Below are 16,362 nucleotides of genomic sequence, written 5' to 3'. Positions count from 1 at the left end.
AAATTTTTTTTAGCAGTTTTTAACTCTGTAATTCTTTTTTTGGGAATTCAGTCCAAAAAATAATCATGAAATACAACCGAAGAGTTATATTAAAATTTACATATGGCAGTCCTAATTATTATTGTCAAGATTTGGAAATGTCTGACAGTGGGAGAATTGTTTTGTTATGACACTTCCACATGATGGAATGCTAAGCATCCATTAAAAATGGTTACATAGAATTTTGAAAACCTAGAGAAATACTTATTCACAATATTGAGTGTAAAAATGCATACAAAATGTTTTAAATATTTTTGAATTGGATAGAAAAGAAAATTCAAAGTGGGAAAATGTCAAGGAAAAAAAAACCTAAAAAATCCTTTATGATGAGATTATGGTTGAATTTTTTAACCTTTTTACTCTTCGTGTATTTGTGAAAGACTTGTATGAGAATGTGCTACTTTTTTTTTTTTTTAAGATTTTATTTATTTACTTGACAGAGCGATAGCACAAGTAAGCAGAGTGTCAGGCACAGGGTGAGAGAGAAGCAGGCTCTCTGCTGAGCAGGGAGAGCCTGATGCAGGCCTCGATCCCAGGACCCTGGAATCATGACCTGAGCTGAAGGCAAATGCTTAACCAACTGAGCCACCCAGGCACCCGAGAGTGTGCTAGTTTTACAGTAGTTTTGTTACTATGATATGAAGATCTCAAACATAAAATACATGTGACAGATCTATAAATTGAACTGTGAAGGATTAGCAATGATTAATTTATCATTGAAATTTTAAGTCTCTTTCTTTTAGAATGTAATCATCGTGCCTTTGAATCTTTCTTTCTCCTCCCAGACTTGCTTATTATGAACTTCGGTATCAATTTTACAAGAGAGATCAGCTCATGTGGAGTGTTGTTAGACATTACAGCGAACAGGTAATTTCCTATCATAGTAGCTAACAAGGAATATACATCATAAAGTATCAGACAAAACATTTGTATGTGATGGCACATTGTGCAAAATTGTTTATCTAATTTACTTCAATTTGCATTCTCATTACTTCGTAGTTTTCTTGAATGATTAATTTCTGTGTCTTTAGTTCTTTCCCCTCTGTATAAAAGTTTTTGAAATTTTCCTCTGCTGCCTTTTTTCCTTTGCAATTAAACATTTGCCACTTCGGGAAAGAATACTGATGTAGGAGGCATCACACTAAATTCTAAATGTCTCTAGTTTCTCCGCACAGTCTAATAGAGGCAGGAGAGGAATTCTAGGCCAGGCTCTTTTCCACGCCTCAGTTACTCCATGGCTTGAATTGGATGCAGAGGCGTAGTAGTTGTTTTCAGGGTGGTAGGGTACCATTGCTGCACCATGGAACTTCAGGGCAGTGGTACTCTTTCCTGCCTCTGCTGGAAGGTCTTTTCTCCTACAGTATAGATAGACCTTATGGTTATTACATGTTCAAATAAGGATGTATTTTCATTTGTGTTTTGTTTTGGTTATTATTTCCCCATCTAGTTTCATAGTAATAGTGATAGTAACGTAATAATAAAAATAAGTAAAAAATAATTTAAAAATAACTATTATTGAATTATAGGTTCATTTAATATGTGTACTCAGCCATGCAAAGTCATTGTAATCTACCTCTCATTTTCTTTATGAGAAGACTGAGGCCCTATTATAGAGACTAACTGACCTGTCCAAGGTTACATAGCTGATAACTGGCAGACTAGCATAATGTCTGGCACATAGTGGAAGATCAGTTAATGGATATAGTTATGGTTATTCTGCACTGATTTCCTTTAACAATCTCATGTAGTCAGTACTCTTCTTTCTTCCCAAGGCATCATGATATGGTTTCTTACAAAAGTAGTAAAGGACTTACTATACGTTTTTTTTCTCTTTAGTTCTTGAAACAGATGTATGTCCTTGTATTGGGCTTAGATGTGCTTGGAAACCCATTTGGATTAATTAGAGGTCTGTCTGAAGGAGTTGAAGCTTTTTTCTATGAACCCTTCCAGGTATTGATCTTTTATTTATTTTAAGTATAGGTACAGAAATTGTTATTCTATTTTTTCAATGACAAATAAGTTGTATTTTAAGTGTATCTGGGAATTGAATAATGTTCAGATAACAAAAATACATGAAAATCATATTTATTTAAAATTATGTGAAATGACTTTAAAAGACTGTTGTAGAATTAATTGAGCACTTCTAGTGTCTGGGCGATAAAACATGCCCACATTTTCCAGGATTTCACATGGTTATAAGAAAGAATGCTAGGTACATTAACACCATTTCAAGGCTGTTTCACCACTATGGAAAGGATTCAGGGGATAAGAAAAGTTGACTTCGTTTTGTATTCAAACTTTCCTCTAAGCTGTTTACCTCCATTGGGTGGAGGAACTCAGGAACCCTAAGTGGTGAGGGTTTAACAAGACAACACGGTATTTCTCCGGCAGTATTTGAGTTAGAGGGTGAAAACTGGTATCACGGTGTTTGTGGATCTTTACAGATTCTCTGTCTTCACGGAAACCCTGAAATATTAGATGAAAAATCTTAAGATTATTTAAATTTTAAATAGAAAACTTCTCTTTTTTCTTTTCTTTTTTTGGCCAGGGTGCTGTTCAAGGCCCTGAAGAATTTGCTGAGGGGTTAGTGATTGGAGTAAGAAGTCTCTTTGGACACACTGTAGGTATGGATCACCTATTTGTGTATATAAATATACGTATTTTTATTGTAATTATTGTAAAATGCATTTATAAATAAAGAGGATCAGTTTTCTAATAATCCCTTTTAAAAGATGTGTTCCCTTTTTCTTAAATGGAAAATAACAGACTTTCTGGGTTTGTTTATATGATTGTAGCATTGGATCAATGTGCTTTTTTCTATACAATACTTTTTAGAACAGTTTTAGGTTTACAGAAAACTTTTGGAGAATCAGTGTACTTTGAATAGTTTTATTCTACTTGCTAAAAGGGAAATGATAGAAATACATTTCTGTATGTTTGTATAGGAGAGAGAATCTGAAGCATTTGTTTAAAGCAATGGCGTGCCGTATACTGTGTTAATGGTCTTTGAACGACCAGAGACTGACTTCTCTGGGTCTTCCGATAGGTGGCGCAGCAGGAGTTGTATCTCGCATCACCGGTTCTGTTGGAAAAGGTTTGGCAGCAATTACGATGGACAAGGAATATCAACAAAAAAGAAGAGAAGAGATGGGGCGACAGCCTAAAGATTTTGGAGACAGCCTGGCCAGAGGAGGAAAGGGCTTCTTGCTTGTAAGTCTCTTACAGAATCTTCAAGAAGCCATGAAGTTTGATATACACTTTATAAATGTACTTCAAATGGTTTTTTGCAATTTGGAATATTACTTGTGAGTCGAGGTCTGTCACAGTAGCAGTAGTGATATTGTGTACTTTTCTGCTCTCCTTACCCGATATCACTATCACATCTATTCCCCAAATCCCAGACTTAGTTTGGCACTTGGGCTGGAGTGAGAGCTCTGTAATGATGGCCAGTTAGCACTCTTCTGGAAGGCAAAGAAGCAAAGCAGAGAGAAATATTGTACCTGATGGTAACTAGAGAGAGGAGGAGTTGTTCTGGTCAGTATCATCAGTTTACCATTTCTGTGGAAGGAGAGGTATACAGGCTAAGTGTTTGTAAACCAGGAACTGCCTTCCACTGTTTGTCAGTACTTTAAAAATTATACAGGTAATATATGAATATTCTCCGTATAAGTAATTATAAGAACTTGTAAGTTATCCTTTTACTAAGTAATGGGAATAGTATAGGTAAAGCTATAAGGTACTATTTGATCACGCTCGCCTCTTCCAGAAATACCTAATCTTCTCAACAGTGTGTATACTTTTCTTTTTCTGTGCATTTGTATAATGTACAGGTGGTTTTATTTACTGCCATTACTTGGCAAGTGTTAAGAATGTATAAACGTATTACTGTTTTAATTTTGGAAATAACTTCAGGAACTGTAACTTCTGTATTTGTACCAGAGTTGTATGTTGTCTAATTGAAAGTGCCTTACTTGTCAAGTTATTTGCATGTTTCACAGTTCCCTTCATTTTCAGTTTTCCACACTTCTGCTAAATTACGAAGTAATTTCATTAAAATTTATATTAGATTTTGGGGATTATTTGGGTCAAATCATTCATTTTACTGGTATGGAAACTGAGGTTTAAAGAGAGTGAATCAATTGCCTATGGTTACATAGCTAATTGGTGCCAGAGCTAGGTGTAGAATCTTTTCGTCTAATTTCCCATTCTTTCTGTTATGTAACTTCTACAAAATGCTTTTGTTTAAAATTTGCTATTGTATAATATTTTAATATTATTAAATATATTAATATATCATTAAATATAAGTGTATTTGATATTTTTAAAATCATCATATTTTAAAATAATATTTTAAATATTTTAATATTTTTAAAATTAATATTTTAAATATTTAATATTTTAATATTTTAAATTTAATATTTTAAAATCATCATAATATTTTAAAAATCACTTAGGTGCGTGTTCACATTATCAAGTCCTCATTCTTTAGAAAAGTTATTTCTACTATGTATATAGAGACCTCTAGTGGTTGACTTAAAATTAAGCACCTTCCATTCACGTTTATGATTGATCTGTCTTTCAGGGAGTTGTTGGTGGAGTGACTGGGATAATAACAAAACCTGTGGAAGGTAAGTTGAGAATGTTTCCTTCCAGTGCAGTCTGAGGAGTTGATATATAATAAACATAAGAGATGTTATTGCTACTAGTTACATGAGAGAGTTTCTGATTTCATGTTCATAGGTTTAAATTGTTTTTTAATGAAAGTACTTTCTTCAGAAAGTTGAAAGAGTCTAATAAGTAATAGATTCTGACTCAGACTTTGAGTATTATTTTTAGCAGGATAATATTTAAGGCAGGTTCCTTTAAGTCCTCAATAGCAATTGATTCATTTTTTTAAAAATCCTGTTAAAAAAGTATTTTATTCAGTCAAAACCCCTTCTTTGCAGAAATTGACAAACTGATTCTACAATGTTTATGGGAATTCAGGTGGCCCCAAATAGCTGCACCAATCTTGAAAAAGAACCAAGTTAGAGAACTTATACTGTCCAATTTATAACTTATCATAAAGGTGTAGTAGCTAAGATAGTGTGTTACTGGCATATGGTTAGACATACCGATTAGTGGAATAGATTTGAGATTCCAGAAATAAACAAACATAATAAAAACTTTGTAGTCAATTGATCTTCAACAAGGGTGCCAAGATAATTCCATGAAGAATTACCTTTTCAACAAATGGTGCTGGAACACCTGGATATAAACATAGAATTAATGTGTCTGGCAACAACTCCATTTCTAGGTATATACCCATGAGAAAAGAAAACACAAGTTCACTCAAACACTTACACATAGGGGCGCCTGGGTGGCTCAGTGTGTTGAAGCCCCTGCCTTCGGCTCAGGTCGTGATCCCAGGGTCCTGGGATTGAGCCCCACATTGGGCTCTCTGCTCAGCAGACAGTCTGCTTCCCCCTCTCTCTTCCTGCCTCTCTGCCTACTTGTGATCTCTGTCAAATAAATTTTTTTTTTAAATCTTAAAAAGAAAAACTTACACAAAAATGTTCACAGAACATAATAGTCAGAATGTGGTAGCAGCCTAAATGACTATCAACTAAAGCATAATTAAACAAAAGGTGGTATTCCTTAAAATGGGATAGTATCCAGCTGTAAAAAGAAATCAAGTGCTGATACAAGTACAAGGTGGATGAACCTTGAACACACGTTGCTAGGTGAAAACAGCCAGTCACAAACACCACATATTATTTAAGTCTATTTGTAGGAAATGTCCAGAATGGGCCAATCTACGGAGACAGAAAGTAGGTTAGTGGTTGCCTAGGTCCAGGGATTAAGGAGGAAGGAGCTAAATTGCACAGGACCAGAAGAAGATGGAAGTGGAGAATGATGCTAATGGTCATGGGTTTCTTTTTGAGATGATGTAAATTTTCTAAAATTGTGGTGGTGATTGCACACACTAAAATACCAAAAACATTTAATTTGTACATTTAAATTGGTGAATTATATGGTATATAAATTGTAATTCAATGAAGTTCTTATATTTTTAAAAAAGTACACTGCTTGAAAAATCTCCTAATGGTAGACAGAAAGAGAAGAATTTCAGGTCATTTCTGAAACCTTCGTTTCTTAGGTCTAAGAATCAGTGATGGTAAAACTTGTGCTTGACTCAGGATGACTTGAAGGACATGGGCCCTGCTTCTGCAGTTTCTGATTCAGGAGGTCTGGGGCGGGGCCTAATAATGTATGTTTTTAACACACTTTGGAAACCACTGTTTTTTTTACATGTTAGGGTTAAATTTAACTTCTTTAGAAAACCAAAATCTAGAAAACCCCTGGGTAAAACATTTCTATATTTGGCTCAGGCTTTCATTGAGTTCAAACTTGCTAATTTTAAAGTATCTTTATACATTCATTGTTCTTGGTTCTATGAAGGTGCCAAGAAGGAAGGAGCTGCTGGATTCTTCAAAGGAATTGGAAAGGGGCTTGTGGGTGCTGTGGCTCGTCCAACTGGCGGAATCATAGACATGGCCAGCAGCACCTTCCAAGGAATTCAGAGGTAATTAGGTGCACATACCATGTGCAAGGTATGTGTCTGTGTGCTAATGGTTGCTAGAAACACATAAACAGGTTAAAACTTGGCATGCTCTTTAGTATGTTGAAGTAAAAGTGAAAGCTATGACCAGTTCACAAGGTGGGGTGCCACCAGAGAGGAGTAAGAAGAGACAGTTTTTATGGTTCACTTTCTCTTTTGTTCAACAAATGTTGAACATAGTAGGTACTATATGCCAGGCACCCTGTGCTAGCTGCTTGCACAAAGAGTGCACAGCCTCGTCTGTGCCTCTGTGATTTTATTTTCTTACAGGAAAGGTGGGGGAACTTGGAGTCCAACAGATTTGGTTTTAATACTTGTCACATTATAATGGGCACATTATTTAAAATTATTCTGTTTTTATCAAAATTGATGTAGTATGGAATGTAGTACAGTATTTAATCTACATGTGTATTTGTATGTATTATTTTGAAAGATTCTTTGGTATTTTCTTATATTTACTCTGCTGCCTTATACAGAGCAGCAGAATCAACTGAGGAAGTGTCCAGGCTCCGTCCCCCCCGTTTCATCCACGAGGATGGCATCATTCGCCCATATGAAAGACAGGAATCCGAGGGCTCTGATTTATTTGAGGTATAAATTCTCTTCTTCATGGTCATGGGTAAAATTTAATATTAAAGATTTCTAGGATGAGGATTTCATGGGTGGTTCTTAAAGTTCCTGATTCATGAACTTCTTTAAGGATTACACCAGGGAATGTGATTTGTAGAGTAGAATTTATTATTTATTTTTTATGTTTGCATAATGTGTTAAGAGGGAATGACTGGTCATTTTTTTCTGCACAGGAACAAAGCTTTTCTGTGCAGAAAGGATAATGTTAAAAGAAGCCATAGGCATTATTACTGTTTGTGTGGTAGCTCATTTAGTTAACGGTTAACTTTGGTCTCCTACTTTATAGCTAATTATGGGAATTCCACTGCTTCCTTTTCTCCCAGACAAATTAATCTTTGGATTACTCTGTAAATCTAGATTTATTCAGGTAAACAGAAGCTGAAGGAGAGAAAAAAAAAAAAAGATTATGCACAATTACAGTCTTTTTAAACCTTAAAAATATTTTAAGGTGGATTTTTTGGCTTTTATTTTGTTTTAACTTTACTACATTTAAATAATATATACATATGTAAATTGCTTTTCTTCCTTGACTGGAATTCCCTTCCCCCCAAAATGTATTAATATTTTCCTACTTTGACTTCAAAATAATACAGCTCTTCATTGTTCTTAGCCTTTGGTTTTTATTGTATGTGATTACATTTTATCTTTCTGCATGCATCTAACTTTATTTTCTTTCTTTTTCTGCCTACACAGCAAGAACCGGAAATACAGGAGTAAATGTTTCCTATACTACTACTTGATTTCATCCTTAAAAATCAAAACAAACTGTGGTATTAATTGACTGTCTTTGATTTATTTAGATTGAGTGTTCATTTCAGTGAACTTTTTTTCTTTACAACTCCCCTTTCTCTCAACTTTTTATCGTAGTGGCTTGACTACACACAAAGATTATTGCTGGTAATACTGCACAGTAATAAGGGATCAGCATAAAAGATTAAAGTGTGTAGGAAATTAACACTCCTCTTTTTTTAGTTGGTGAAAGACTTTGTGTCCAGAAGCAGACAATTTTACTATCATTTTTAAAATTTTATCTTTTCTTATGATATTCATGTACTTTCAGGTAAAGTTGAAAAATAAGGACAATTCTTATGTCCAGTCTATTATGTCTTCTTTACAATTGCGAGTTGTGATGATGGAATTACATAAGTTTGTTTCACATTTCACACGATATTGACTCAAATTATGGGGCTGTTAATGGGCATGTGTTTTAATAATTGAAATATATGTTGCTGTTGATCTGGCCTTAGACCTCAAATAAGAGTTGAGACATGAATTTTGAGGTTTTCCTTAATCTCTTTTTTCTTTTTTTAACCTCTCAGTACTCTTGCTGGTCAAATGGCAATCATTTTATAATGATATTATATACATTTTCAGCCATTAGCATTTTTGCTTTCAGTACTTGAATCTCCTTGTTGGTGATACTTAATTCACAATTAGTGTTTTAATTGACATAAACAGAAGTTGAACGTGTAATTAGGCAAATTATTTATGCTCCCCTGAATTTATAAATATCTTTATTTTTTATAGATACCTTTATTTTTAAAAACCAGTCATTTTTGTTTTTAAGTTCTTAAAGAGGATTTGTTACCCTAGTGAAAACAAAAATAATTCTAATCTATTATTTTGAAGTTAGTACCCTCATAGTTCTGAAAATAAATTGTTTTGATTTCTGTCCTTATTATGAATGATAGAAATGTTTGATTTGATTTAGCAGCATCTTATCTGGCAACTTTCATTCTTTTCCCCAAAATTGAAACCAAAGTGTTCACTTACATTTAATGTGCCATCCATTTGGAGAGAGTGAAACTGCTGACATACGACTATTCAGTTCGATTACATACTGTTTAAACTGCAGTTACCAAAAAGAATAAATTGAATCCTTCTTATTTAAAACAAGGACTTTAAAGAACAAAGAATGACAGCAGCCAAAGATCAGCCGAAAACCATAGCTGACAAACTTTTCTTGTGCCTAGATAATAGAGGGTTGGCAAAAATGTCACCGCATGTACAGTTTCTCTGAGAACCAAGCACAATAACTAAAACAAGATGCTGTCTTAAATCATCACTAATAATTAGCCTTCCTTCTTAGGTAAAAGTAACGATTTTTAATTTTCCTGGATTTATTACAATTTTAATAAGACTTCACTTTTGGGAAATTGTATAACTTGTTTAAATTTTTTTCTTATGGTTTATTTTTTGTTTGTTTAGCTCTTTATGTTATTAACCTTGTGATTTCCCTTTTTACAACTGCATGTTCCTAAGCACAAAATTCAAGTGACTTTTTATTATTTTAGCTAAATATATCTTGTCTGGCTTATTAGTCTTTGTTGTGATATCAGACAGCCTTTTAAACTTTAATATATTATTATAGTTATGGGAAAAAATAGAATGGTTGTACATTACTGAGAGGACTTGGTAATTTTTTTCCATGGGTGACAGGATCTGGACAGTTAAATTCAGGCTATTTCATTCCTTGCCTATCTTACTATAATCACTTATGTATGAAGTATTTATTGATTATCTAAACTGTGCTGGATATACAAAAGAAATAAGACTTCAGTCCTTAAGGCACCAAGTATGACAAAACCTGTAAATATTAAAGAGCACTGTAGTGTAAAATTCTGTCTTCCCAGCTATTACCTTAATGTGGGTACTTTCTAAATAATATATTGGGAAATCTTTTCATTTACCCCCTATTCTTTTTCCTTTGAGTATTGCTCTGTGTTGTTTACTCAGCTTTGAAAGTTACTAAATCATATACTATGTTTTCATAGGATATACTTTACTGCTTATCCTTTATTCCCCTAAGATAATTACTGTTTATGCATGCATATATATGTACACATACACACATATATAGCCAGTTTTTGTTTAGTATTCTTTTGGTTCACATAGTTATGACTTTATAATATTTAATATGGTGTTCATTACTTTTTTATTTTAATTATATTTTTCCATTATCATAGAAATGCTTCATTCTTAATTCTTGCATTACCATCTCTTGAAGTAACTTTACAGTGTGTATTTGACCATTCCAAGTTGTTGGCATTAAAGATGCTTCTGTTATTTTACTGACAGTAATATTTTGTGATAAACATCATTATACAGATTGCTTTTTCATGTGTTTTTTCCTTAGACTTTACTTGAAAATATTGAATGCTCTTGCTAAAATACTGTAAATTCTTCAAGTTGCATTTTGGGAAGGGAGAGTGAATATTTTATCAGCTAATCTCGTTTCCTGCTACCATCAGTGACTGAATATCTTAATCTGATCTCAGAGTGTAGTGGATTTTAATAGTGCTGAAAACAGTTTCTGTAGTGTAATATGATGATAAATTATGCTTTAAAAGCTTTCAGTAGTTCAAAGCACAACAGCCTGAGAACTAATGAAAATGCCTACAAGATGGAGAGTGGGTAGTATTTCTTTTACATTGCATCTCAGATCTAAATATTTTAACATTTAAATTTCAAAGCTGAAAATAAATGTACTGAATTGTTCTATTCATTTCCCATTTTCTCTTCATTAAACAACGTAAGGTATAAATGTTAAAAGGTTTTAGCTAATTCTCACAGACAAGATGTAAAACAAGTGACTTAAGTCCCACTTTTCTCTAAGACTCATTCTAAGGATGAGATCCCACTTCTTTGGGGATTCATCTTCTGTGTTCCTTGCCTTTCATAATTGTCAAGGAATGACTGAACTGAAGATTTTTGAAAGAATGTGTATGTGAGCATTGAAATAACAAATGTGCTTTCTCTGCTTGTGATTATTATTGATTATGTTATCCTTTTAATAATATTGATGTTGTATTCTTGGTTATAAATGTTTCAGTCTTATTTATTGGGTATGTTTATGTTCTGTAGTTTCATATACATTATATCATCTATCTTTAATCATGCATTATAGATAATGTCAATAGTTCATTAGCATTTATTATAAAAAATAACTCATTTTTAAATGTGTGCTAATTCAAATCACAATATTTTGGAGGTAGTTGAAATTAAAATAAATGTATTTTAATGTGCTGCTATTTATACTTGAATTACTTATGCCTGTTTATTGTCTTTAGCAATAAATTATCCCAGCTATTTGAAATCTTAGAAATTCTTCATGTTTGTGTTAATATTGACATTATGTTTTCTTTTCTATCAAGAATATAACTTGTTACATACATGTACTTTTCATGCATGTTAAACCTATAAGACCAAAAACACTAAATATCAGTTATCTTGGAATTTTATTATGTGTATATCTATCTCTGTGTAAATCAGTGGTTCTTAACCTCTGAGAAGGTTCACAGACTGCTTAAAAAAATCTGTTGAAAAATATGAACCATTCTCTGAAAAAAGTTGCAGAACCACATTTTCAAAATGTTATATCCTATTTTAGGTGGTTCATAGACCTCTCAGAGTCCTTCCATGGACCAGAGATTAAGAAGCCCTGTAATGTTAATGTCACCCTATATTAGTGTATGTTCATATTCCATTAATGAAAATCTGTGATTATTTCTGCTAGATATTTTTAAACCTGAGTTATCATAGGATGAGGTGTATTTTTGTCAGAAGATCACTTAGTAAGCATTTAATACAGATTTGTCTTTTAAGGCACAGTGGAAGTTAATTTATGAACATGCTGTGAATATTTTTCTAGCTTCATGTGCCAGTGTGCTTTTGTTTCTAATAATTTTTTCCCTAACTAGCACTGTTACTATAATTAACTAATATATAGTGTTGGAAATACTCTTTGGATGCTTGTATTATGCAAATCTTGAGTCTTATTTTCTTTGCAGAATCGTATCAAAAAGTTAGAAGGAGAGACTTATCGATACCACTGTGCTATTTCTGGAAGCAAGAAGACAATTCTTATGGTTACAAATAGGTATTAACTTCAAGTGACATTTTTTCAAATGCAAACTACTTAGATGATAAGAATTTTGAAAACTTAAATGGCAGAGGATTTAGAGAACTGTACTTAAATTGTAAAATGTTCATTGTCTTTAAATCACAAAAATACAATCTAGATGGGTCCTTTGAGGTTATCCATTCCAACACTCTCATTTTGGAGATGTTGAAACTGAGACTCTGTATGGTTTAGGGGGTTATCCCAGTTACATAGCTACTGAGTGGAGTCTAGAATGGACCTCGTAGGTGTAGTAGGCATACTGTTGCATGTGAACTGTAAATCCAGCTATGGAGACTGAATTCATGAATCACTTTTTCTTACTAGGTTTTATTTTAGATGATTATCATACCTTTTTTAAGGGTGATATTATTTCTGTGTGTGTTTTCTAATTTTTTTCTAAGTGTCTTGGGAGTGGTAGATAATTTTTCCAAATAAAAGAACTTAAACTACTAGGGTAATTTTCCTGAGATTTTTTCCTATATCACTTATTTCAAAATGACTATTATATGTTAATAGTTTTCAAAACCTTCTAAGTTATGTATTTCATAGGATTAAGGGTACTTACGGTAGCCAAAAATCTGTATTAGATTCTTTACTACTGTATCAAAATATATTTGGATGGGAAAAAGAAAAAGGAAAACTAAAATGACAGGATTCTGACTTAAGCCCATAAGCTTTTTTTTTCTTTTTCTTTTCTTTTTTAAAGATTTTATTTATTTACTTGACAGAGAGAGATCACAAGTAGGCAGAGAGGCAGGCAGAGAGAGAGGGGGAAGCAGGCTCCCTGCTGAGCAGAGAGCCCGATTCGGGGCTCGATCCCAGGACCCTGGGATTATGACCTGAGCTGAAGGCAGAGGCTTTAACCCACTGAACCACCCAGGTGCCCCAAAGGCAATCATTTAAAGGATGAAAATAAAGTATATATTGTGGTTTGTCTAGGACAGAGCTAGTTTGCATTTTTTGGTCCCAGTGAAATTATTAGTAGCTATCCCTCTCGTTCTTAAAACTGTCCTCATTTGATTCATGAATTATAATAACCTCTAAAAATAGCTTTTTCCAGCAATCCCACCAGCCAGCTGTATATCTATTTTATAAAAACTATGTATTTCTGCAGCCCACTGCAGTATATGTATTTTGTGAAAACTGTGTGTACAAAAAAATATATTATGTATATTTAACCAGCCTAGGTTTTTCACCAAACAGTGTATTCTGATCATCTTCCCAGGCTATTAGATATTCTTAGACAATATGGTTTTTAATGACTGTAATATTGTTTTTATGGATATACTCTAACTTATTCAAATGCTACCTTGCTATTTGATACTCAGTGTTTTCTTCTCAATACTGTATAATTATAAACACATCTGCAGCTGTCTTTTTTTCTCTAATTATTTCCTTAGGGTGAGTTCTTATCAGTGGAATTGCTGATTTAAAAACTGAAGATTTTTGAGAACCTTTTATATATTGCCAACTTGTTTTATCAGTACAGTTGCATTGATTTTTTTTTCCATACCACTAACAGTATAAGAGAATGCCCTTTATCCTGTGAATTTTGCTAAGACTAGTGCTATCATTTAAACCTTCTTGTTTTTGCTAAAATAATGGTCAGAAAATAGTTTTGTCTTAATTAGCATTTATTTAATTGCTAATGAGTATGAACATTTTAATACATTCATCATCAATGTATATTTTCTATTCCATGAATTGCTTTTTCAAATCCTTTGTTCATTTTTTATTATTGTTGGTCTGTTTCTTACTGAAATTAATATTAGCTCTTTTTATCCAATGTATTATTACTATTATGATTACTTTTTGAGTTTTCCAATATATAGGACTTTTAATTTTTCCATATTGAAATTCATCCAAAATTTGGTCTGAATTTTTTTCCTTAACAGTTTTTAGAAAGAAAAAATGAGTTCTCAGGACCCAAATTTATTAGGCTATATCCCCACTAGTTGATCCTAACTCCTGCTTAGCATTTTATTTTAGTAATCTTCATTAGGAAATTGTTCTCTGAATAGACATTTTTTTTAACCATCTGTGTTAGTTTCTATGGGCTACTATAACAAAAATTCTATAGACAGGCAGCTTAAACAACAAATGTTTATTTCACACAGTTCTGGAGGCTGAGAAGTCCAAGGTCAGGATGACAGCAGATTCTGTGTCTGGTGAGGGCTCCCTTCTCAGTACATAGATGACCGTCTTCTTGCTGTGTCCTCACATGGCAAAGTGGTGAGGGAGTTTTCTCAGGCCTCTTTTATAAGGGTACTGTTCCCACTCATGAGGGCTCCATCCTCATTATCTAATCACCTCACAGGCTCCATCTCTAATACCATCACATTGGGGTTGGGATTTAGTGTATGATTTGGGGGAGGATATAAACATTACAACCATTGAACTGTCAATGTCTGATAGAAGTAGGACACAGATACAAGTGGTATCTTCTGTCCCCTCCTAAACATTATGAGTGACATCACAGTGTGCTTGGTGCTAAGATAAAGTGATATACAGAGACTCTGAAGACAGAGGAAAATCTCTTGGTTCAGTAAGGTGGGAAACAAGGTGCCGGGGGGATGGTGTTAGGGAGGAGGTCCTTGAGCTTACAGAATATGGAGTTTTCATACATGTAAATAGCAAACAGAGGGATAAAACAGTATAGCACTTAGAACAGTAAGATCATTTGGACAGTAGAGTGTTGATGAGGGAAGCACTGGGAGGTGAAGTAAGTCACAAGTGTCTGCTCATGACATCTGAAGGGTGTAGATTTTATCATTAATGTGATGGAAGATCACTAATTTCTTTAAAAGTATGAACGTTTTATTGCTCATGATTGCAGCCCTCCACATATAAACACAGTTCACATGCTCTGGTAAGTGTGAAACAGGAGGAAGAGAATGAAGGAAATTTAGGGTGGTAGGAGAACAATATTATTTTTGGCATGGCCAAGAGAAGAGAATTTAAAGATGGTGGTTATGGTGAATTTTCATTTGACAGAGTGATTTGTAATAGTTATCTGTAACTCTCAGCTCTTGGGATTCTCTTCTGGAACAGGAGGCAGAAGGAATGGAATCCCCTTCTAGAGACTATTTGGAATATGGCATGGGGTTAAAGGATGTCACAATGATGAGAGGGCACTATTGGCAGTTGTAGGCTGGGGCTAGGGATGCTGAACTTCCTACAGTACACAGCAGTCCAAGTCAGCCCTAAATTCCCATAGTTCCTCTGCTGAGAACTAAAGGTGCAGGGGTTTATTTCCATCCCCACCCTCCATCAGTCACCAAGTTCAATCAACTCTACCTTCTAAGCATCTAGAATCTAGCTTGCTCTCCTCCTTGTTACAGATGCTGCCTTAACTGAGGTTCTCACTGTTTCCTTGTTGGACTATCGTAGTAGCTTTCTACCTTGATTGTCTATCCCACTTCTTGTTTGGCCACTAGGGCAAATGATGGGAAAATAGGAAACTTGATTTTGAAATTCCCCATTGCTTATAGATTAAAGTCAAAATTTACTAAAATTGCAACAGCAACAACAACAACAGCAACAAACCACACAAAAAAACTTCAAGATCTAATGCTAGGCTAATTTTCTTACCTCTTTGTAGATCTAGTGTTCCAGCTACAGACCTCTACATTCATGAAACAAACCTTCCCTTTCTTACATTCCTCAATACGTCATTGCTCTGCTCCCTTTGTCTGGACTATCTTTGCCCTTTCCCACCTAGAGAACTCCTTTCTTTCAAGAGTCTGCTCTTAAACCACATACTTTACCCACATAATCAGTCCCTCCTTCTGGTGCTCCAGAAGAATTTTCCTGCATACTGTGCGTCTGTACTCATCCCACTGTGCTGTCGGATATATTTATGTTTTTATTTCCCTTCTAACCTAGGAGTGCCTCTCAAGCAGAAATCTTACCTTCTTTGTTTCTCCAGCACCCTGGATATTTGTAGAATTAACACGTCCTCTACTCTCCTAGTTATGCTTTCTGTAATAGAAATTTCAGAATCAGGTATGGTTATATCAAGTAATTAATCTGAATCACACACTGAGAAATCAATGCAGATGTCCTTTAAGGATTCTGTGATTTTTTTTCTTTTCTTTCATCATCTTCTCCTTCCCCTCCTCCTCTCCTTTTTTTGCTATTGAGTAAAATGGGATATATCACTGTGTGATATAGTACATTACTGTTAAAG

The 16,362-nt window shown here is 34.0% G+C and overlaps 1 protein-coding gene across 4 annotated transcripts in view; it reads left to right on the top strand.

Annotated features, from left to right (window-relative positions):
- VPS13C (vacuolar protein sorting 13 homolog C) overlaps positions 1-16,362 on the top strand; it is a 179,445-nt gene that overhangs the window by 158,776 nt on the left and 4,307 nt on the right. For 3 of the 4 annotated variants that reach the window (XM_045067510.1, XM_045067509.1, XM_045067513.1), the window contains 8 exons: positions 825-906; positions 1,876-1,989; positions 2,588-2,663; positions 3,086-3,249; positions 4,622-4,667; positions 6,481-6,604; positions 7,117-7,231; positions 12,061-12,149. In XM_045067510.1, coding sequence (XP_044923445.1) covers positions 825-906; positions 1,876-1,989; positions 2,588-2,663; positions 3,086-3,249; positions 4,622-4,667; positions 6,481-6,604; positions 7,117-7,231; positions 12,061-12,149 — 810 coding nt within the window. Of the gene's footprint in view, positions 1-824; positions 907-1,875; positions 1,990-2,587; positions 2,664-3,085; positions 3,250-4,621; positions 4,668-6,480; positions 6,605-7,116; positions 7,232-7,963; positions 8,053-12,060; positions 12,150-16,362 lie in introns of those variants that run through there. The other variant, XM_045067511.1, reaches the window with a different exon arrangement.

Source organism: Mustela putorius, unplaced genomic scaffold (assembly GCF_011764305.1).
Source record: "Mustela putorius furo isolate JIRA1106 unplaced genomic scaffold, ASM1176430v1.1 tig00003896_pilon_pilon_pilon, whole genome shotgun sequence".
Classification (NCBI taxonomy): domain Eukaryota; kingdom Metazoa; phylum Chordata; class Mammalia; order Carnivora; family Mustelidae; genus Mustela; species Mustela putorius.
Note: the sequence above shows the minus strand (reverse complement) of the source record. Positions and strands in the feature narration are given on the sequence as shown.